The sequence below is a fragment of the Rhynchophorus ferrugineus genome, unplaced genomic scaffold, assembly GCF_030347505.1.
Source record: "Rhynchophorus ferrugineus isolate W39M unplaced genomic scaffold, kcgeb_rfMv2 rfM2, whole genome shotgun sequence".
Lineage (NCBI taxonomy): Eukaryota > Metazoa > Arthropoda > Insecta > Coleoptera > Curculionidae > Rhynchophorus > Rhynchophorus ferrugineus.
The window spans coordinates 63,565,956-63,581,068 of NW_027472581.1; the positions used below are offsets into that span (position 1 = coordinate 63,565,956).

A 15,113-nucleotide genomic window follows, 5' to 3' on the forward strand; every position below is an offset into this window, starting at 1 on the left:
AGGCTTATTATCGAAGAGCAAAAAATGTCATTGATTGAAAGTAGAAAAAATATTTTTGCTGTAGACAGAATTGTTAGGCACGCGGTGAATTCAATAAGTCACCATATCTTATTCTTGAAATAAAATTGTTTCGTTGTGTTTCCTATTACATGATTTTATTCATGAACTATTGTCATTTGGGGACTTCTAATTTAGAAATTTTCAAGTTTGAGAAACCTCTCTTTACATAGTCAACCAATATTTAAGCAGGAGCTTATGCTCAGAGGGTATATGTTACTATAAATAAAAATAACATGTTAAATTTATCTAAATCATTATATTCATATTAAATATTTTTATAAGATGTAACAAGTGAATGACAAAACAGAACTACATAAAAATAAATCTGACGATAAACCGATTCATAAAACAATAAAGTTAAATCATGGACTTCTTAGAAATACTGTAAAAAGACAATATTAACAATATACGTGGGTAAACTCATAACAGGAAAGTAGAAGATAATATTTCTAACAATTGCAGCAAGTAATAGAAGAGGAACAGGAATGGTAAGTAAAGAAGCCTATCTGCAATTGTCATGAAATTACACACTTTGGTAAAATATATATACCAGTTACTTACTCATAGCTTTAAAAAAATATGCATATCATGCTTACAATTGTCTTTGCACACTTTAAAAGATTCTTACACAAATCTAATAGTCACATACAAAAATATAATGAGCAACAGGTGTTGTTTTAATTAAATAAGCTGGTTATTATATTTTAAGTATAAAAACTATACACTATCAACAATGAGATGGTTCTTTTACATACAATCGCTTATACCAACGAAAAACCCTGAGTTTGCTGAATGGCTTGCATAAGTTTATACCTGAGTTTTTCTTTTGTTTTGTACCGTGGCAAATCTAGCAGGTTGAAGCAGGTGTGGGCGACTGGTAGGAACTTATCATCATTTGTTGGTTGAATTATTATCTAATACAGAAAGTTATTAGTGGTTTAGTTAATTTTGTTATACAAATAACTTCATAGACCATAATATTAAAGATATTCAATTCTGAGCGATTTATAGCACCAACTATTTGACTATAATTCTAGAAACAACAAAATTAGCAAATAAAATTCTAAAAATATAATCGAATCGAAAAATTCGAACACGAAGAAACTTTTGCGTTACAGAAGATAAGCAATTTGGAAACATTTAATTTATCATTGGGAATCAACTATCAAACGTTTCTAATTCTTATCATGTTTGTTTAAACCATTTCAATGCTATGCTTCACTGAATATCTGAATTTTAGTATGAAAGAAGATTGCAATTTTTTTTTGAAATGTTCTCAGATCTCAAAAGAATGCTCGCTGGAAAGAAATTTTCGTCGAATGAAAAGGTGATCGACGAGACTGAGGCCTATTTTTAAGCAAAGGACAAATCATACTACAAAAATTGTATCGAAAAGTTGGAGGGTCGCTATAATCTGTGTATCGCCTTTGAAGGGAACTATGTTGAATAAAAAAAAAATAATTTTGCCAAAAAAATGTGTTTTACTATGATAGACCGGAGACTTTTCAATTGACCTGTTACTTCTTGTTTACAAATAACACTAAAATATAAAATTAATTTTACGCTGGTGCTTGCTAACTTAAAATAATTTAAAATGAACTGTTCTTTAGAACACAATAATTCTTTCCAAAAATCAGGATTCGGAACCTTGAATAAATATTCAATAAGACGAAAAAATATTCGAATGAAATGGTAAATACTATTTTGGTTCCATAATTCGTTAAAGAATGTGCATAGTGAGTAACGTGTGAATTGGAATGAGATGTTGCATACTGATTTGTTTCATCAGTGAACATTTGGTCCCAGGATAAGAAGATGTAAATAATTGCAGATGAGTATTAATAACAAAGGTAAAAGGGAATATTCATATTTAGATGGTTATTTTGTATATTATATAAGATTAGCTGAGCATTGTTCATCATCAGTTTCACAAACCTAAAGAAATCATGATATGAGATTGCTATTAATTGTAGATAAAATCTTAAACCACAAATCAAAACTGTCTGGTTAAAAAAATACTCAAAAAACATATTAAATGGTACTAAAACGACAATTAAAAAATAGCTATAGATGCACTTTTATAAAAGGTAAAATATATTAAATACTTAAAGAAAATTTAATTGGATTAAGTAAAATATAATTAAAAAGGGAATCAATTCAATTTTAATGCATTACTCACCTTAATACCCTTCATTCCTTGTATAGGAATTCTGTATGAACCAGTCAAAAACAATAAGAACTTCTTTTTGTCCTCCATTGACATCTCATGAATTACTTCCCAAAAATATCTAATTAAATGTACACCAGTTAATAATTTATTTATATATAATTAAGGATTTCTACCTGATCGTTGGATCTGAAGATTTGTAACCATTTTTGTATTCGGCAGCTTCTTCTAAAGCATGCCAGTCATAGTTTTCATTACCAACCACAATAGCCATTAATTCATGCGAGTGGAACAACTTCAAAACTCTACCTTCACAAACTTTCATGAAACCTTTATGAAAAGCATCATATTGACTTTCAACCGATTTGTTCAATATATAATCTACATAGAGAGAAACATACTCATTCCTAAAATATATAAAACCGTTTTTGTTTTTCGAATTGAACTAAAAGCCCAAAAATATAAATGAGAATGTTGTAATTCCACATACTTATTTTCTTGAGTTACTGGAATATTGGAACCATTTGGTTTAAGTTCAATAGTAATTACATCATCATATACATCACGATTAATAGCAAATGACAAGCAGAAAACATCTTGTAAGTCTTCACCACCATAATCCAGTAAAGCCTTTAAGGAATTGGCTATTGACGGGGACAAGTCTTTGATATCATTTAAGCCTACTGGTTCGTTTAATAACTTTTTGTATAATGCCAAAGGAAAAGGGATGTCAATAATTGTAAAATTGTAAATGGCAAGACCACATATTAACCCTGTATAAAAAAAGATCACACACATTATTTTATAGTTATGCTATAGATTACCTATCAGAAAATAAACATTTGCATCTTCTAAAGAAATTTCTGAAAACCAAATCGCTCTGGTTTCTTCATACTCTTTAAACATACCATACTTGGGATCTAATATTTCTCTGAGTAGCAACATGAAAAACTCTTTGGTAACACCACCTGCATCTTCAGCTTCTTCTCCACAAAATTTAACCTATAAAAACACATAATGATATGATTTAAAAATCATAAAAAGAAAATTGTATTTTCCACTTTATTATATAATTGAATAGGTTTACCTTCAATGGCTTTTTCAGATCACTTTGACTTACACCACCTATTTCTCTTAAAGTATCTTCAACAATATTATCTCTGGTAACGTTCAACATAAGAAATTGGTTGACAGCAATAGACCTTGTGGGATTAAAGATAGCTGCCATCATAGCTTGTTGGGTAGCTGCTTGGATGGCAGTATGCATCTAAAAAATCAAATTAACGAAAAATAGCAAAAACAATAATAACTATACCTGCAGCGATTGATCGGTTTCCAAAAGCATCAATTTTGCATGGGCGTCAAACACAAATGGATAATTGCATAAATATAATTTGGTAGCCTAAAGCAAAAATTGTTGTAAGTGGGACAGTAAATTACCAAAATAATTCTATCAAACCATACATCACTGTCCTTTAACCAATTCACATAATCTACTCGGACGTCCAGATAATCATGTAGATCATTTATGTGGAATATGTCGTATGGAACCTTTAACCCATCTACACCATGGTTTAGCTTGTTTAACAGTGTCATCATGTCCAACATTGCAACCAATGTAGCATCATAATATGCCGTCTGAAATAGTTTAATATTTTAACCAAGCGTTATAATTTTGACCAACAACGTATTCTCATTTTCGTTAAGTTAAAGTAGTTTTCTACTTGTGAACGGAGTAGTATAATAGCCAAAAATAGTTAAGTGAAAATAGTGAATATTGTAACAATTCATATTGTTTTCCCTCTATTTTCTTGTATAAACCAAGTCTCTCTCACTTCTTTATATCCAACTTACCCAAAATATTACTTTGTATCTAACACAAAATTATTACCTATTTTAATTACAATAAGGTTTCCGGGATGCAAAGATTTGCGATTACCAAGGCAGATTTGTATTTTTATATAAATATGTTCAGTTTAATAAATAATAAGATAACTTCAATGAGAAGTAGTTATAATTGACGTAAATTGAAATAATTGTTGATATTATGCACCAAAGTTTAAAAGCTATATAAAAACAATATTTTAAGTATTTACCCGTCCTTGTGGTACTCTTTGGTTCCTTAAAATATAACTGGCAACATTTTTGAATATATTGATCAACTTTTCAAAATAATCTGTCGTCATCATTGTCCACCATGAACAGACCACTTTACTGGCTTGTTGTTTCAGACCCAATACAGCTTTAGAAAAGGGCTTTTGTAATTTCTGGTATTGTTTGGGATTATTAAATTCATGATATAACGGTAAAGTTATATACACTCTAAGAGTCTCTACATCTGGTGGATTAGGATTTAGTTGTTTCATTATATCTTCAGTAATACCAGTCCATATCTAAAAACACAAATAAATTTTCAATGTCTAACAATAAGGTCACATAACAAGTTTACCAAATTTTGAATGCTTTCATTTTCAATTTTGCCAATTAAATCATATGTTTCTTCGGCACATTGCATGTCAATTCCATGATGTTTACTAGTACAGTAATAATGCTTCTGATCGTCCATCAAAAATGAGGCATTCAAACAGGCCATACTTTTGAACGCCGTCTCAAGAAAACTAAGAACGTCTTGGTCTACTGGCTGTTTGCAAGATATTTTAAGAAGAGTTTTTATAAAACTACTACTTATTGAAAGAATTTGAGTTTCAGGGCTATATTCTCTACAATCATAAGGCGGTATTTTTTTTTCTTGAGGAACAACAGAAACAAAACAGTGATCCCCACCTAAAATATATATATATGTATATATATATATAACAAAAATTATAGTTTAATAAAAGAATAAACCAAAGAGACTGTATAGGTTAAAAAGTATTTGAATTCGAATAAATGTGTAATTGTTTATATTTGCAACATGTTTTGTCTAATTTAATATAAGTTAAAAAAAATTATACTGAGTTTATATATAAAAAATCATTGACATCAATCCATAACTGGTGTTCTGTGAGAGCTTCTTCGAAACAAATATGTCGCTGTTATGGTGTAGTGTTTTGTACTTCGAATATTATTCACCAAATCTCACCATAGTTGGTGATCGGCCTGAATCGTTCTGATCTCAAACGTTGTTTCATATTTTTCACATCGTTTTCTATCCATGTCCCCCTTGGAGCTGCATGCTGAACTTTCTATTTAAAACGGCGATTTTTCTCCACTGAAGTCTGAGGAATTCGACAGGTATGTTCAAACTATTGTAATCTGCGTTTTTAGATTTGTTCTGTATATTTGTCCCTTTAACTATATTTCTAACACGATCTTCGAGAGAAACATATAGGAGTTGTCATAAGCATCGCATTCAAAAGACCTCTTCCGCTTCTTCAAGCTGTAACAGTGTCTAAGCCTCGAATCTATACAGAAATATCAACAAAATGACCGTTCAAATGGGCGGATTTTGGTCTTAATTTTAAGATTTCCTCTCTTCCACACATACCCACTTGGGCATGCAACAGCCCCTTGCAAAGCAGCTTGATTGATACTTGATATTTCGGCAGTAGATTCTTTGTTATTTATCTCTAGTATCTGAATTCATGCACTCGCTCTAACTAAATTCCATTGAGACTTACAATAACAGGTAATCCGTCAGTTGCCAAAACTTTGGTTTTATCTAAATTAGTTCTCAAACCATACTGCTTTACAATGCGAACTATATCATAAAGAACGCTCGAAGTCTCAACATCTATATCACACTGGTTAAGAAGTTTGAACACCATGTCTTTTTATAAGATACTTCGCATTATTGCATCCCCTACTCTGTTGAAAAGTAGTGGAGAGACGATATCCCTTTGGCTTGGAGCTCAATATATTTATATTGAGATGATGTAGATTCGCTACTACTTGAGATATTAAAACATATAAACAACAGCATATTAAAACTGTCAGCCCTCCAATCGCTTAGCCCGTAAAATATTTTGCCACTAAACAAATATGATATATCAAGTGGTTTGTTAATTTTGTAATTAATAGTATATTATTATATCACTTCCAGTGTTACAATAAAAATCATGAATTACTTACCAGCATATATTCGTTGAATAACTAAATTAGCACCATCTTTATTGTCACTGGGTAGTAACGAATTTCCACTAGGTGAGACCCATGGGCCTAGAACAGCTTGTGGTGTATTTGCATTGTTTGTCTTTTTAACACCTAGTTGTCCAGATCCACCAATGCCAAAACTGTACACACGACCTCTGGAAGGCACTAAGGCTAAGCTATGTTGTCTACCACATGCAATTTGTGTGATTGTAGAACCCATCAATTCAATTACCTAACATTATTACAGCTTAAGAAAAGCATATAAATAAAAGTAAAAATTACCTGTCTAGGTAATATTTCATTGCTGTTAGTTCCATGTCCAAGTTGTCCATACATTCCAGCACCACAAGTGAATACACCTCCATCAAAAGTGAGGAAAGCTGAAAATTCTTCACCGCATGTTATGTAGCGAACTTTTAAATTCCTTAAGGTTCGCAATTGGGTAGGATGGATTTTATTACTAGCATCATTTAATCCCAACTGGCCTTTTAAGTTTTTTCCTAATTAAAAAAAAATAACACTTGATATATATTACAAATTAATATAAGACAATTTGAGTTAATTAGTGAAAGCTTGATTCAAGCTAAATAACGGTAAATAAAAATGTACTTAATGTAATCCTTATATCAAAAAAGATTAGCAATACTTAATAAATTTATAATATAATCTTAAATTAAAAAAAATACATATCATCATATAGGTGTAATAAATATTGATATATAATAAATATCGATAATTATTGAATGGATAAGATATTGAATATTATGAAATTATGGCATTTGCTGATTCTTCTTACAAAGCAAAATTGAGAAATTTAAAAAGAAAATACAATAAAAGTTTTGTCATAGATATAAAAAAATAATATACAGATAAAATACACTATGTTAATTATGCACACCCCATCCAAACACAGCTCCTGACTTTGATATTGCAAAAGTATGATTGGCGCCACAGGTTATGAAAGCAAAAGGAATGCCCATTAATGATGTTATAGGAGTTGGACTGGCTTCACAACGTGAAATGAAGCCTAGTCCTAGTTGTCCAAAATTATTGGCACCCCAAGCTAATATTTGTCCACCTAAAAATACCATAGATAACATGTACCAATAATAAGGCCATTAGGACTCACTATTAGTTAAAGCCACTGTATGCCTGTGTCCACATGCAAGTTGTACAATATGATGGGATGCCAATGCTCTAATTATTTTTGGTGTAGGTTGTATCTCTTCACCCATTTCATGGCCTAATTGACCATGGAAATCAGAGCCCCATGAAAAAACTTGGCCCCATTGACTTAAAGCTGCAGAATGAGTTGCTCCACAAGCTACATGTATTATATTGTATGCATCCAGACCAGTAACAGGTTCTAAACATTACAATAATTATCACTTGAATATTTTTTATATGAATAATAAATATTATTGAAATATAAACTTAATCAAATAAACACAATTTGTCACATTGCACATAAAGGAAATTGTTACATACTAAATAAAGACATACGTGGCCTTTTTCTTGGTTGATCATGGCCTAATTGTCCATAATCATTATTTCCACTTGAATATACCTTGCCTTCTTTCGTTAAAAATAAAGTATGATTATCACCTAATGAACATGCTACAACAGTATTGGCTAGGTACCTGAGGAAATATAAATACATTTATAATTAAACAACTAGGAAAGTTCAAATATAGCTATCATACCAATCTAATGCTTTTGGTACCAGTATATGTTCATCTTCTATTCCTCCTAATCCTAATTCCCCGTTAATTGTACTACCCCAAGCATACATTGTTATATCACAGCAATACTAAAATCTCATATGCAATAATCATCCTCAAAATATCACAATAACATGTTATTGATATTTTATTATCTAGAAGATTCTCCTTTTTATATTCTAGAACATATAATTGTCTTGATGGAATTTTGTGTCTTATCGTGATAGATAAATTGTAATATAGTGTAAAATGGTAATATTACATAGGTAACATAAGCGAGCACTTGAGATTTTGGTTAATTCTTGACAAAAATTGCAATATTTTAAAAATTATTTCATTGACAGCAATAAAATGACATGCAATAGATAGGTTAATAACAAATACATCTGTCAGATTAGCGTTGGGAACTATCGACTGAAAACAGTCGACACAGTCGATAGTCAAAAAACTAGCCACTGAAAATAGTAATTATTATTTTCAATCAAATGCACATTCGAATTTTTTTTTAATTGGTGATGTTAGACGAAGATGTATGAACCCTTTTATATATAAATTGTGAGAGAGGAAAGGACGGAGATTATTACTTGGACCACTTAATTTTATAGTGTTTATATTTTCCAACGGTAGCATAAGTGAGACAAAGATGTATGACATACTAACTTTAAAAAAGAAAAGGAAAAAAAAATACTGAATACTATCAAATATAGACAATACAATAGAACTTTTTTCTATGAATAGAACTTAAACAAAACCTAAAAACTAAAGATGTACAATAACTATCAATACTAAATAAAAATTAAACATATAGAGAAAAAACTAATCCATGACATAATTAAAAACGATCGCACAACAAATACTATGGCTTTTTAAAATAAAGTAATTGCCTAATTTAATATATTTTTTATTTATTTATTATTTGAACAGTCCATCAGCCTCTTGGGCTATTTAGGGTAGAGTTACAATGTAGTTTTTAAATAAAGTATGCAAAATAATGACATTTAAGTTAAAATAACAAACAATATAAACAATACTAAATGCTTGGGTTGGACCAGTTGCTCTAATGCCCTTGGCATCCCGAGTTACTGTCTTAGTATTTCAACTTTCCACAGTCCAGAAGGATGTATTTGACATTCATCACATTGTGGAGGGTCTCTTCCTTTTAACAAATGCTCATGAGTTAGTCTGCTACGGCCTATTCGCAGCCGAGCACGGATGCTCAGTTGGAACCTGCTAAAGTTATTAATATTAGGAGATTGAAGACCTTCTTGATCTCCCATAACTTTTCTATTAGTTTATTTTTTTATTTTAGTTTTTTGTACAGAGTCCCTATGTGTGTTTTAGGGTCTTCCTTACTAAATAGAATGCTTAGTTTAATTAAATTTTCCTTTCTGCTCGCCAGATAGTCAGCTCTTTCGTTACTGGAAATTCCCTTGTGAGAGGGAACCTATAGATAATTTATCCTTACTCCCCTCCTCTCGAGTGCTGTATGTAGTTCTCTGATAGCTATAACTAGAGGGTGGACTATCTTAATAATGAGAATCAGACTATCCAAAGAACTCATTGAGTCCGATATTATAAGTATCGATGCGCCTATTCAGGGCAGATAGGGCCTTGTAAATGACCAAAAGCTGCGCAGAAATGCTAGTAATAGTAGAAAGCCAAAAGTGCTCCTCCAATAGACTTGAAGTGTATGAGGCATCGACGAAATTTTCCCGTTTAGAACCATTCGTGTAAATGGTGAGGTGATATGGGTAATTCTCCTTAAGTATCTGGGCGAAGAGCTGTTTTACTATGGAGGAGCTAATATATTTTTTATTTAGTACCTTTATGGATAGGTCTATGGATATATTGGAGTACTGCCAAGGTGGTATTGCCGCTGTTCTGTTGACTGGAGCGGGGATTGTTATTTTTAGTCGATTGCAAGTCCTACGAAATACTGATGACGGACTTGTATTCTTTTTTATTGTAGCGTTGTTGTTTAGGTTGTTAGAGAAGAAATAGCCGAATTCACACAGCTCTGAATGAAATTTGAGGGAGCTTGCATAGCTCTCGTCGTGAACCAAGTGATGGAATTTCTGCCTCACATTAAAGGCTCTCAACCGTACTAGTGTGGTATGCTTCCAGTATAATCCTCAAGGCAGAATTCTTTACTGGGTCAAGTCTCCTAACATAGGAGGGAGCTACAGTGATGTAACACTGACTTCCATAATTCAGCTTGCTTCTAATTAGTGTCTTATATATGTTACTCAGTGAAATTCTATGGGCACCCCAATAGTGATTGAAAGAGTCTTCAACAATCGTATATCTGTCAAACATTTTCCTTTTATGTGGTTTATGTGAGAGATACAATTTAGTTTGTGGTCAAATATCAATCCAAGGAATCTATCTTCCGGTTTATTTATTCAATTCTTACCATCCACCGTCAGTGCCACCATCCGTGGATAATTTGTTAGTCTGCAAAAATGGATATTTACGGACTTTTCGGCAGAGAATTTTAGTCCGTTTTGATTGGCCCAATTGGGTATTTTATTGAGACAATTCTGTAGAAGATGCTGCCTATATTTATGATCTGAATGTTTATGATAAATAATCATATCGTCTGCATAAATCCGAGCATTAATGTGTGGTGGGATAACCTGATTAATCGAGTCTATAGCGACAATGAATAATAATGGGCGGATGCAGGAACCCTGTGGAACTCTATTGGTCTGACGGTAAGATGATGATGTCACTCCATTCATTCTAACACGATAACATCTGTCGGCCAAGGATGGTGTAATAAATGTATACATATTCCCTCATATTTTCCATTTCAAAAGTTGTTTTTGAATACTGGTGATTTTTATGTTGTCAAGTGCTTTTTCTAAATCGAGGAAGACGGTGGTCACATGTTGTCCCGAGTTGAATGCTTCACATAGATCCTCCTGGAATCCGATTAGATGGTCGAGTGTGCAGTATCCTCTTAAGAATTCCAATTGTCATTCAACATTTTCTGATTTTTGATTATGTATATGAATCTACTGCATAATAGACGCTCCAATGTTTTGCACAAATGGCTAGTTGGAGCAATGGGTCTATAGCTGTTAACTGAATGCCTTGGTTTATCTGGTTTATGTATAGGTACCAACAGTGACTGTTTTCATTTTAGAGGCAGATGTTCTTGACTCCAAATTCCATTGTATATATTAAGCAGGTGAATTAGTTGGGAATGGGCGAGATTCTTAATCAGAGGGAAATTAACTTCGTCAGGTCCACATGACATATCTTTGCCTTTCTTTAAAGCTCTATCCATTGTGAATGGATTGTCTAATTGATTATACGCGTCCTTAATCTCCTCAGATCTGCTGCTCTCATCCTCTCCCTTGTGCGGGTTTAGTATGGTATCGTAGTGTGTTGCAAACAAGTGCGATGTCCCGCAGGGGTCCTCAAATCGATGATCTCGGTTTACTATCACTGGAATTTTAGGCGGTGGAATGCCCTTCAGAATTCTCACTTTTCTCCACACATCATGGGACGAAGTTTGAGGAGTGAGGCTGCTTGTAAATTCTCCCCTGGAGTTGATATTCGCTTGCCTTATGGTTTTTCGGCCTTATTGCTCTTGTTATTTTGTAATTTACAAAATATTCAGTCGTCAGGTTTCATTTAAACCGTTTGAGGGCCTTCCTTCTGTCCTTTACCACCCTGGCACAGTTTTCGTTCCACCACAGTACTGGCAACCTGTTTGTTTCTGTAGTAATGGCGGGAGTGGACCCCTTGACTGCTTCTATAATAGAGGCGGTATACTCTTCCACATTAGTATCTAGGTCTTCGGAAATTTGTGTGGATTTCATTAGCGATCTAAATTTATCCCAGTTTATGCCTCTAATGCTCAGCCTTGTTGTTGTGGGTGATGTTCTAATTGAGTCTATAAATTCTATCAATGTAGGGAAGTGATCGATATCATGCAGATCAGCGATACTAGTCCATCTCGAAAAAACCTACCAGTGATGGAGAGGATAATCCCAGATCCAGACATGATAAAGTGCCTGATGAGGCCGATACAAATGTGGGTGACCCATCATTCATTATGTGTTAATTATTGTTATCAATTTCCTCCATCTGTTAAATATATGACTTGTCTCGATACAAGAGCCAGTATAGAAAGGAGGAAGAAAAGTTAGTAGAGGGCGCTGTGACTTGTATCGAGTGGGTATAAAATACCAGGGATAAAAATAAAGCTTCTCTTTTGTTCCAAGGCCATAAGTGGTGTATTAATTCCGTCCCGTCCCGAATCGTCAGTGATTCGTAATAGGTTATGGGTCCAGAATTCTCGGTGTAAATGAGAAGCAGTAGGGTGACGACGGAGAGTGCAGGGGAATGGAGATTAGGAAAAAAGTGTTTGGTTCGGTATAGCATATATATAGTTATATATACACGAAGGAAATTGGAAGTAACAAGATGGCTGTATGCAACAGCATAGAAATATTCCAAAGAAGAATCTGTGAGTGAACTGATGCATATAGTTTTGCAACCGGAAGAAGAAATAAAGAGTTTGAGTGATGATGAAAAAAAAGCATTCAAGAGCACTTAGACAGTTCTAGGTTATATTAAAAATATTCTGATTTCGAGTTGGAAATGGAGTGATAATGATTCTGATGGTAATGGAAATAACAAACATATTAGGATTTGATTCTGATGAATATGGTCTAGATGAAAATAACAATAAAACAAAAGGAACTGTGAAGAATGTTAAAAGAAAAAACAAAAGTGACCACCCATTAATAATTGATTTGGAATATAGAGGTAAAGAACAGAAGAAAGCTCATAAAGCAGAATAATGTTAGTGAATGATTTGAGTTGAAAGTAATAAGTGAAGGTGATAAAGTTAGAAAATTGGAGAAAACAAAATTGAGTACAATATTAGAAGCAGAAAATGGAGATAGTGGTGACCAATTAGTTATGATACCTCATTGATACCAGAAAACCATGGGCTAATGTAGGGCAGAAGTGGACTTGAAGGAACAAGTTAAGAAAAGTGCAGTGGTGACCGTTTAGTCATGATACCTCAGTGATACCAGAAGGCCATGGACTAATGTAAGGCGGAAGTGGACTTGAAGGAGCAAGTTATGAAGACTGGTATGGTAATCAACTAGGAAGTTTTAATGGATTCATACTATTTGATAAAAGCATCCCAGAGGCATGGAAGAAATTCAATCGAAGAGATATACATGTGTATGTTTGGCATCTCAAGAACAAACTATAAAATCGATATTAAATTGGACAGTGTTGTGGCGACTATTTCTATGATTGTTCAAGGAGACAATTGTGTTTAAGTAGAAAACTGACTGTTACGTTTGTTTATCACATAATTGTGTAGATTCATTTGGTTAAATTATTAATTAAAGTTAAAATTCTCGCAATGTAGAAATAAAATAGTTCTAAGTTTGAACAAATTTGTATGTACATTGTAATAGTTTTGTTCTGGCAATTTAAATGTACTTTTGTAATCTTTGTTTACGATCTTAGTTAGGTTAAGTTATATAGTACATTTAAATTGAAGGGGAGTGTTAAATATATGACTTGTCTCGATACAAGAGCCAGTATAGAAAGGAGGAAGAAAAGTTAGTAGAGGGCGCTGTGACTTGTATCAAGTGGGTATAAAATACCAGGGATAAAAATAAAGCTTCTCTTTTGTTCCAAGGCCAAGTGGTGTATTAATTCCGTCCCGTCCCGAATCGTCAGTGATTCGCAATACAATCAACCATCGGCCTCTTTGATTGTAAAAATGACAATCCCCACTCAGGTGAGTGTGTATCAAGGTCTCCCATTATGATTTTGGGTCTTGGTAATTGAATTATGATATCATTGAAGTTCGTTCTGTCAATATTCGCTGATGGAGACAGGTATAGGTTACATAATATCATTTTTCTTCCTTCTAGATGTATTCTGATTGCCATCGCTTCAAGTTCCGTTACTATGTTCACTTCTTCTACATATACGTCGTTATGGATTAAGATAGCAACACCTCCAGAAGGACGTGCACAATTGTTTCTGTCTCTTCTTATCATTTTATAGCCACGCACTTGAATGGGATCAGTAGGGGATAAGTTGGTCTCTTGAAGAAAAACTACCCATGGCTTGTATAGGCCCAAGATTAGTCGCAGCTCTTCCTGCTTCATTTTTAATCCGTTAATGTTCCACTGAATAATGATGGTCATAATGGATATTGTTATTAAGTTTCTATGTCCTCATCGCTCCAAGATCTATTTTTGGTGCTTAATTTTGAATGATCTTTTTTGTGATTTTTTTCCTGCTTGGTGGCGGAGAGCCATGCGAGGATCCAGGTATGGGATTCCGACTGTTTTCGGAGACAGTCTGCGTTTCTTTGCCCTTGTCGGGCTGCTTGGAATGGGTTTCCCTTCTCCGTTGGGATAAAGATTGGGACGAATGGAAGTGGGCGATGGTAGGATGATGGGTAGGGCTCGATACCCCCCCCACCCGAGGCAACTCGGGCCGGGGAAGATTTTCGGTGTAATGGAAGACGGGCCCCTTGATGTGTTGCCATTGTGCGTTCGATAGGACTTTTATCCTTAGTTGTGAGAGCCCCACAAGTGAAGGTAGATTATTTAAATGTAAGTGCTACCTTAAGTTCTTTTTATCAATAACACATTGGGTAGCTGTGGTCTTGTCTTGTCTTTTCATTTTTGACAGCATTGGCAAAGTCCATGTGTGTTTTTCCTAGTTCTTGCTTAGCTAAATTTCTGGCCATAAAATATGAAATTTTTACCTGTCCACAATTTACACAATAAGGCGGTGGGAAACATTCATTTTCACCATGCACTCATGCATTCATTTTCCTACATGAAGGACAAGTAGGTACATACGTGCAGTTCATAGACACATGTCCAAATCTCTGACACTGGTAACATCTCATTGGATTCGGAATGTACTGCTCGCGGACTAAGATATCCCGCTTTGATCCTATCGGGGATACGATCGTTTCTGAAGGTAAGGATGAAACTGTTGTTTATATGTTGTCTCTATTCTTTCTCGAAACAATCCGTTTGACCGATGTTACCCCTGCGATGTAAGAC

At 33.7% G+C, this 15,113-nt stretch overlaps 1 protein-coding gene across 2 annotated transcripts; it reads right to left on the bottom strand.

The window, feature by feature from the left end:
* Nucleotides 1-293: 293 nt before the first annotated feature.
* Herc4 (HECT and RLD domain containing E3 ubiquitin ligase 4) lies at nucleotides 294-8,407 on the bottom strand. 2 transcript variants are annotated; one of them, XM_076394268.1, is made up of 17 exons: nucleotides 8,303-8,407; nucleotides 8,023-8,219; nucleotides 7,823-7,959; nucleotides 7,449-7,685; nucleotides 7,218-7,397; nucleotides 6,602-6,819; nucleotides 6,299-6,551; nucleotides 4,677-5,011; nucleotides 4,324-4,620; nucleotides 3,692-3,865; nucleotides 3,543-3,629; nucleotides 3,315-3,494; nucleotides 3,052-3,229; nucleotides 2,718-3,000; nucleotides 2,404-2,634; nucleotides 2,240-2,348; nucleotides 294-974 (listed from the first exon to the last, which is right to left on the bottom strand). In XM_076394268.1, the coding sequence occupies exons 2-17, from the start codon at nucleotides 8,109-8,111 to the stop codon at nucleotides 822-824; spliced, it is 3,141 nt and encodes a 1,046-aa protein (XP_076250383.1). In that variant the 5' UTR covers nucleotides 8,112-8,219; nucleotides 8,303-8,407; the 3' UTR covers nucleotides 294-821. The 2 variants fall into 2 exon arrangements, with proteins under 2 accessions (XP_076250383.1, XP_076250382.1); XM_076394267.1 differs by having other exon boundaries at nucleotides 7,808-7,959.
* Nucleotides 8,408-15,113: the final 6,706 nt, after the last annotated feature.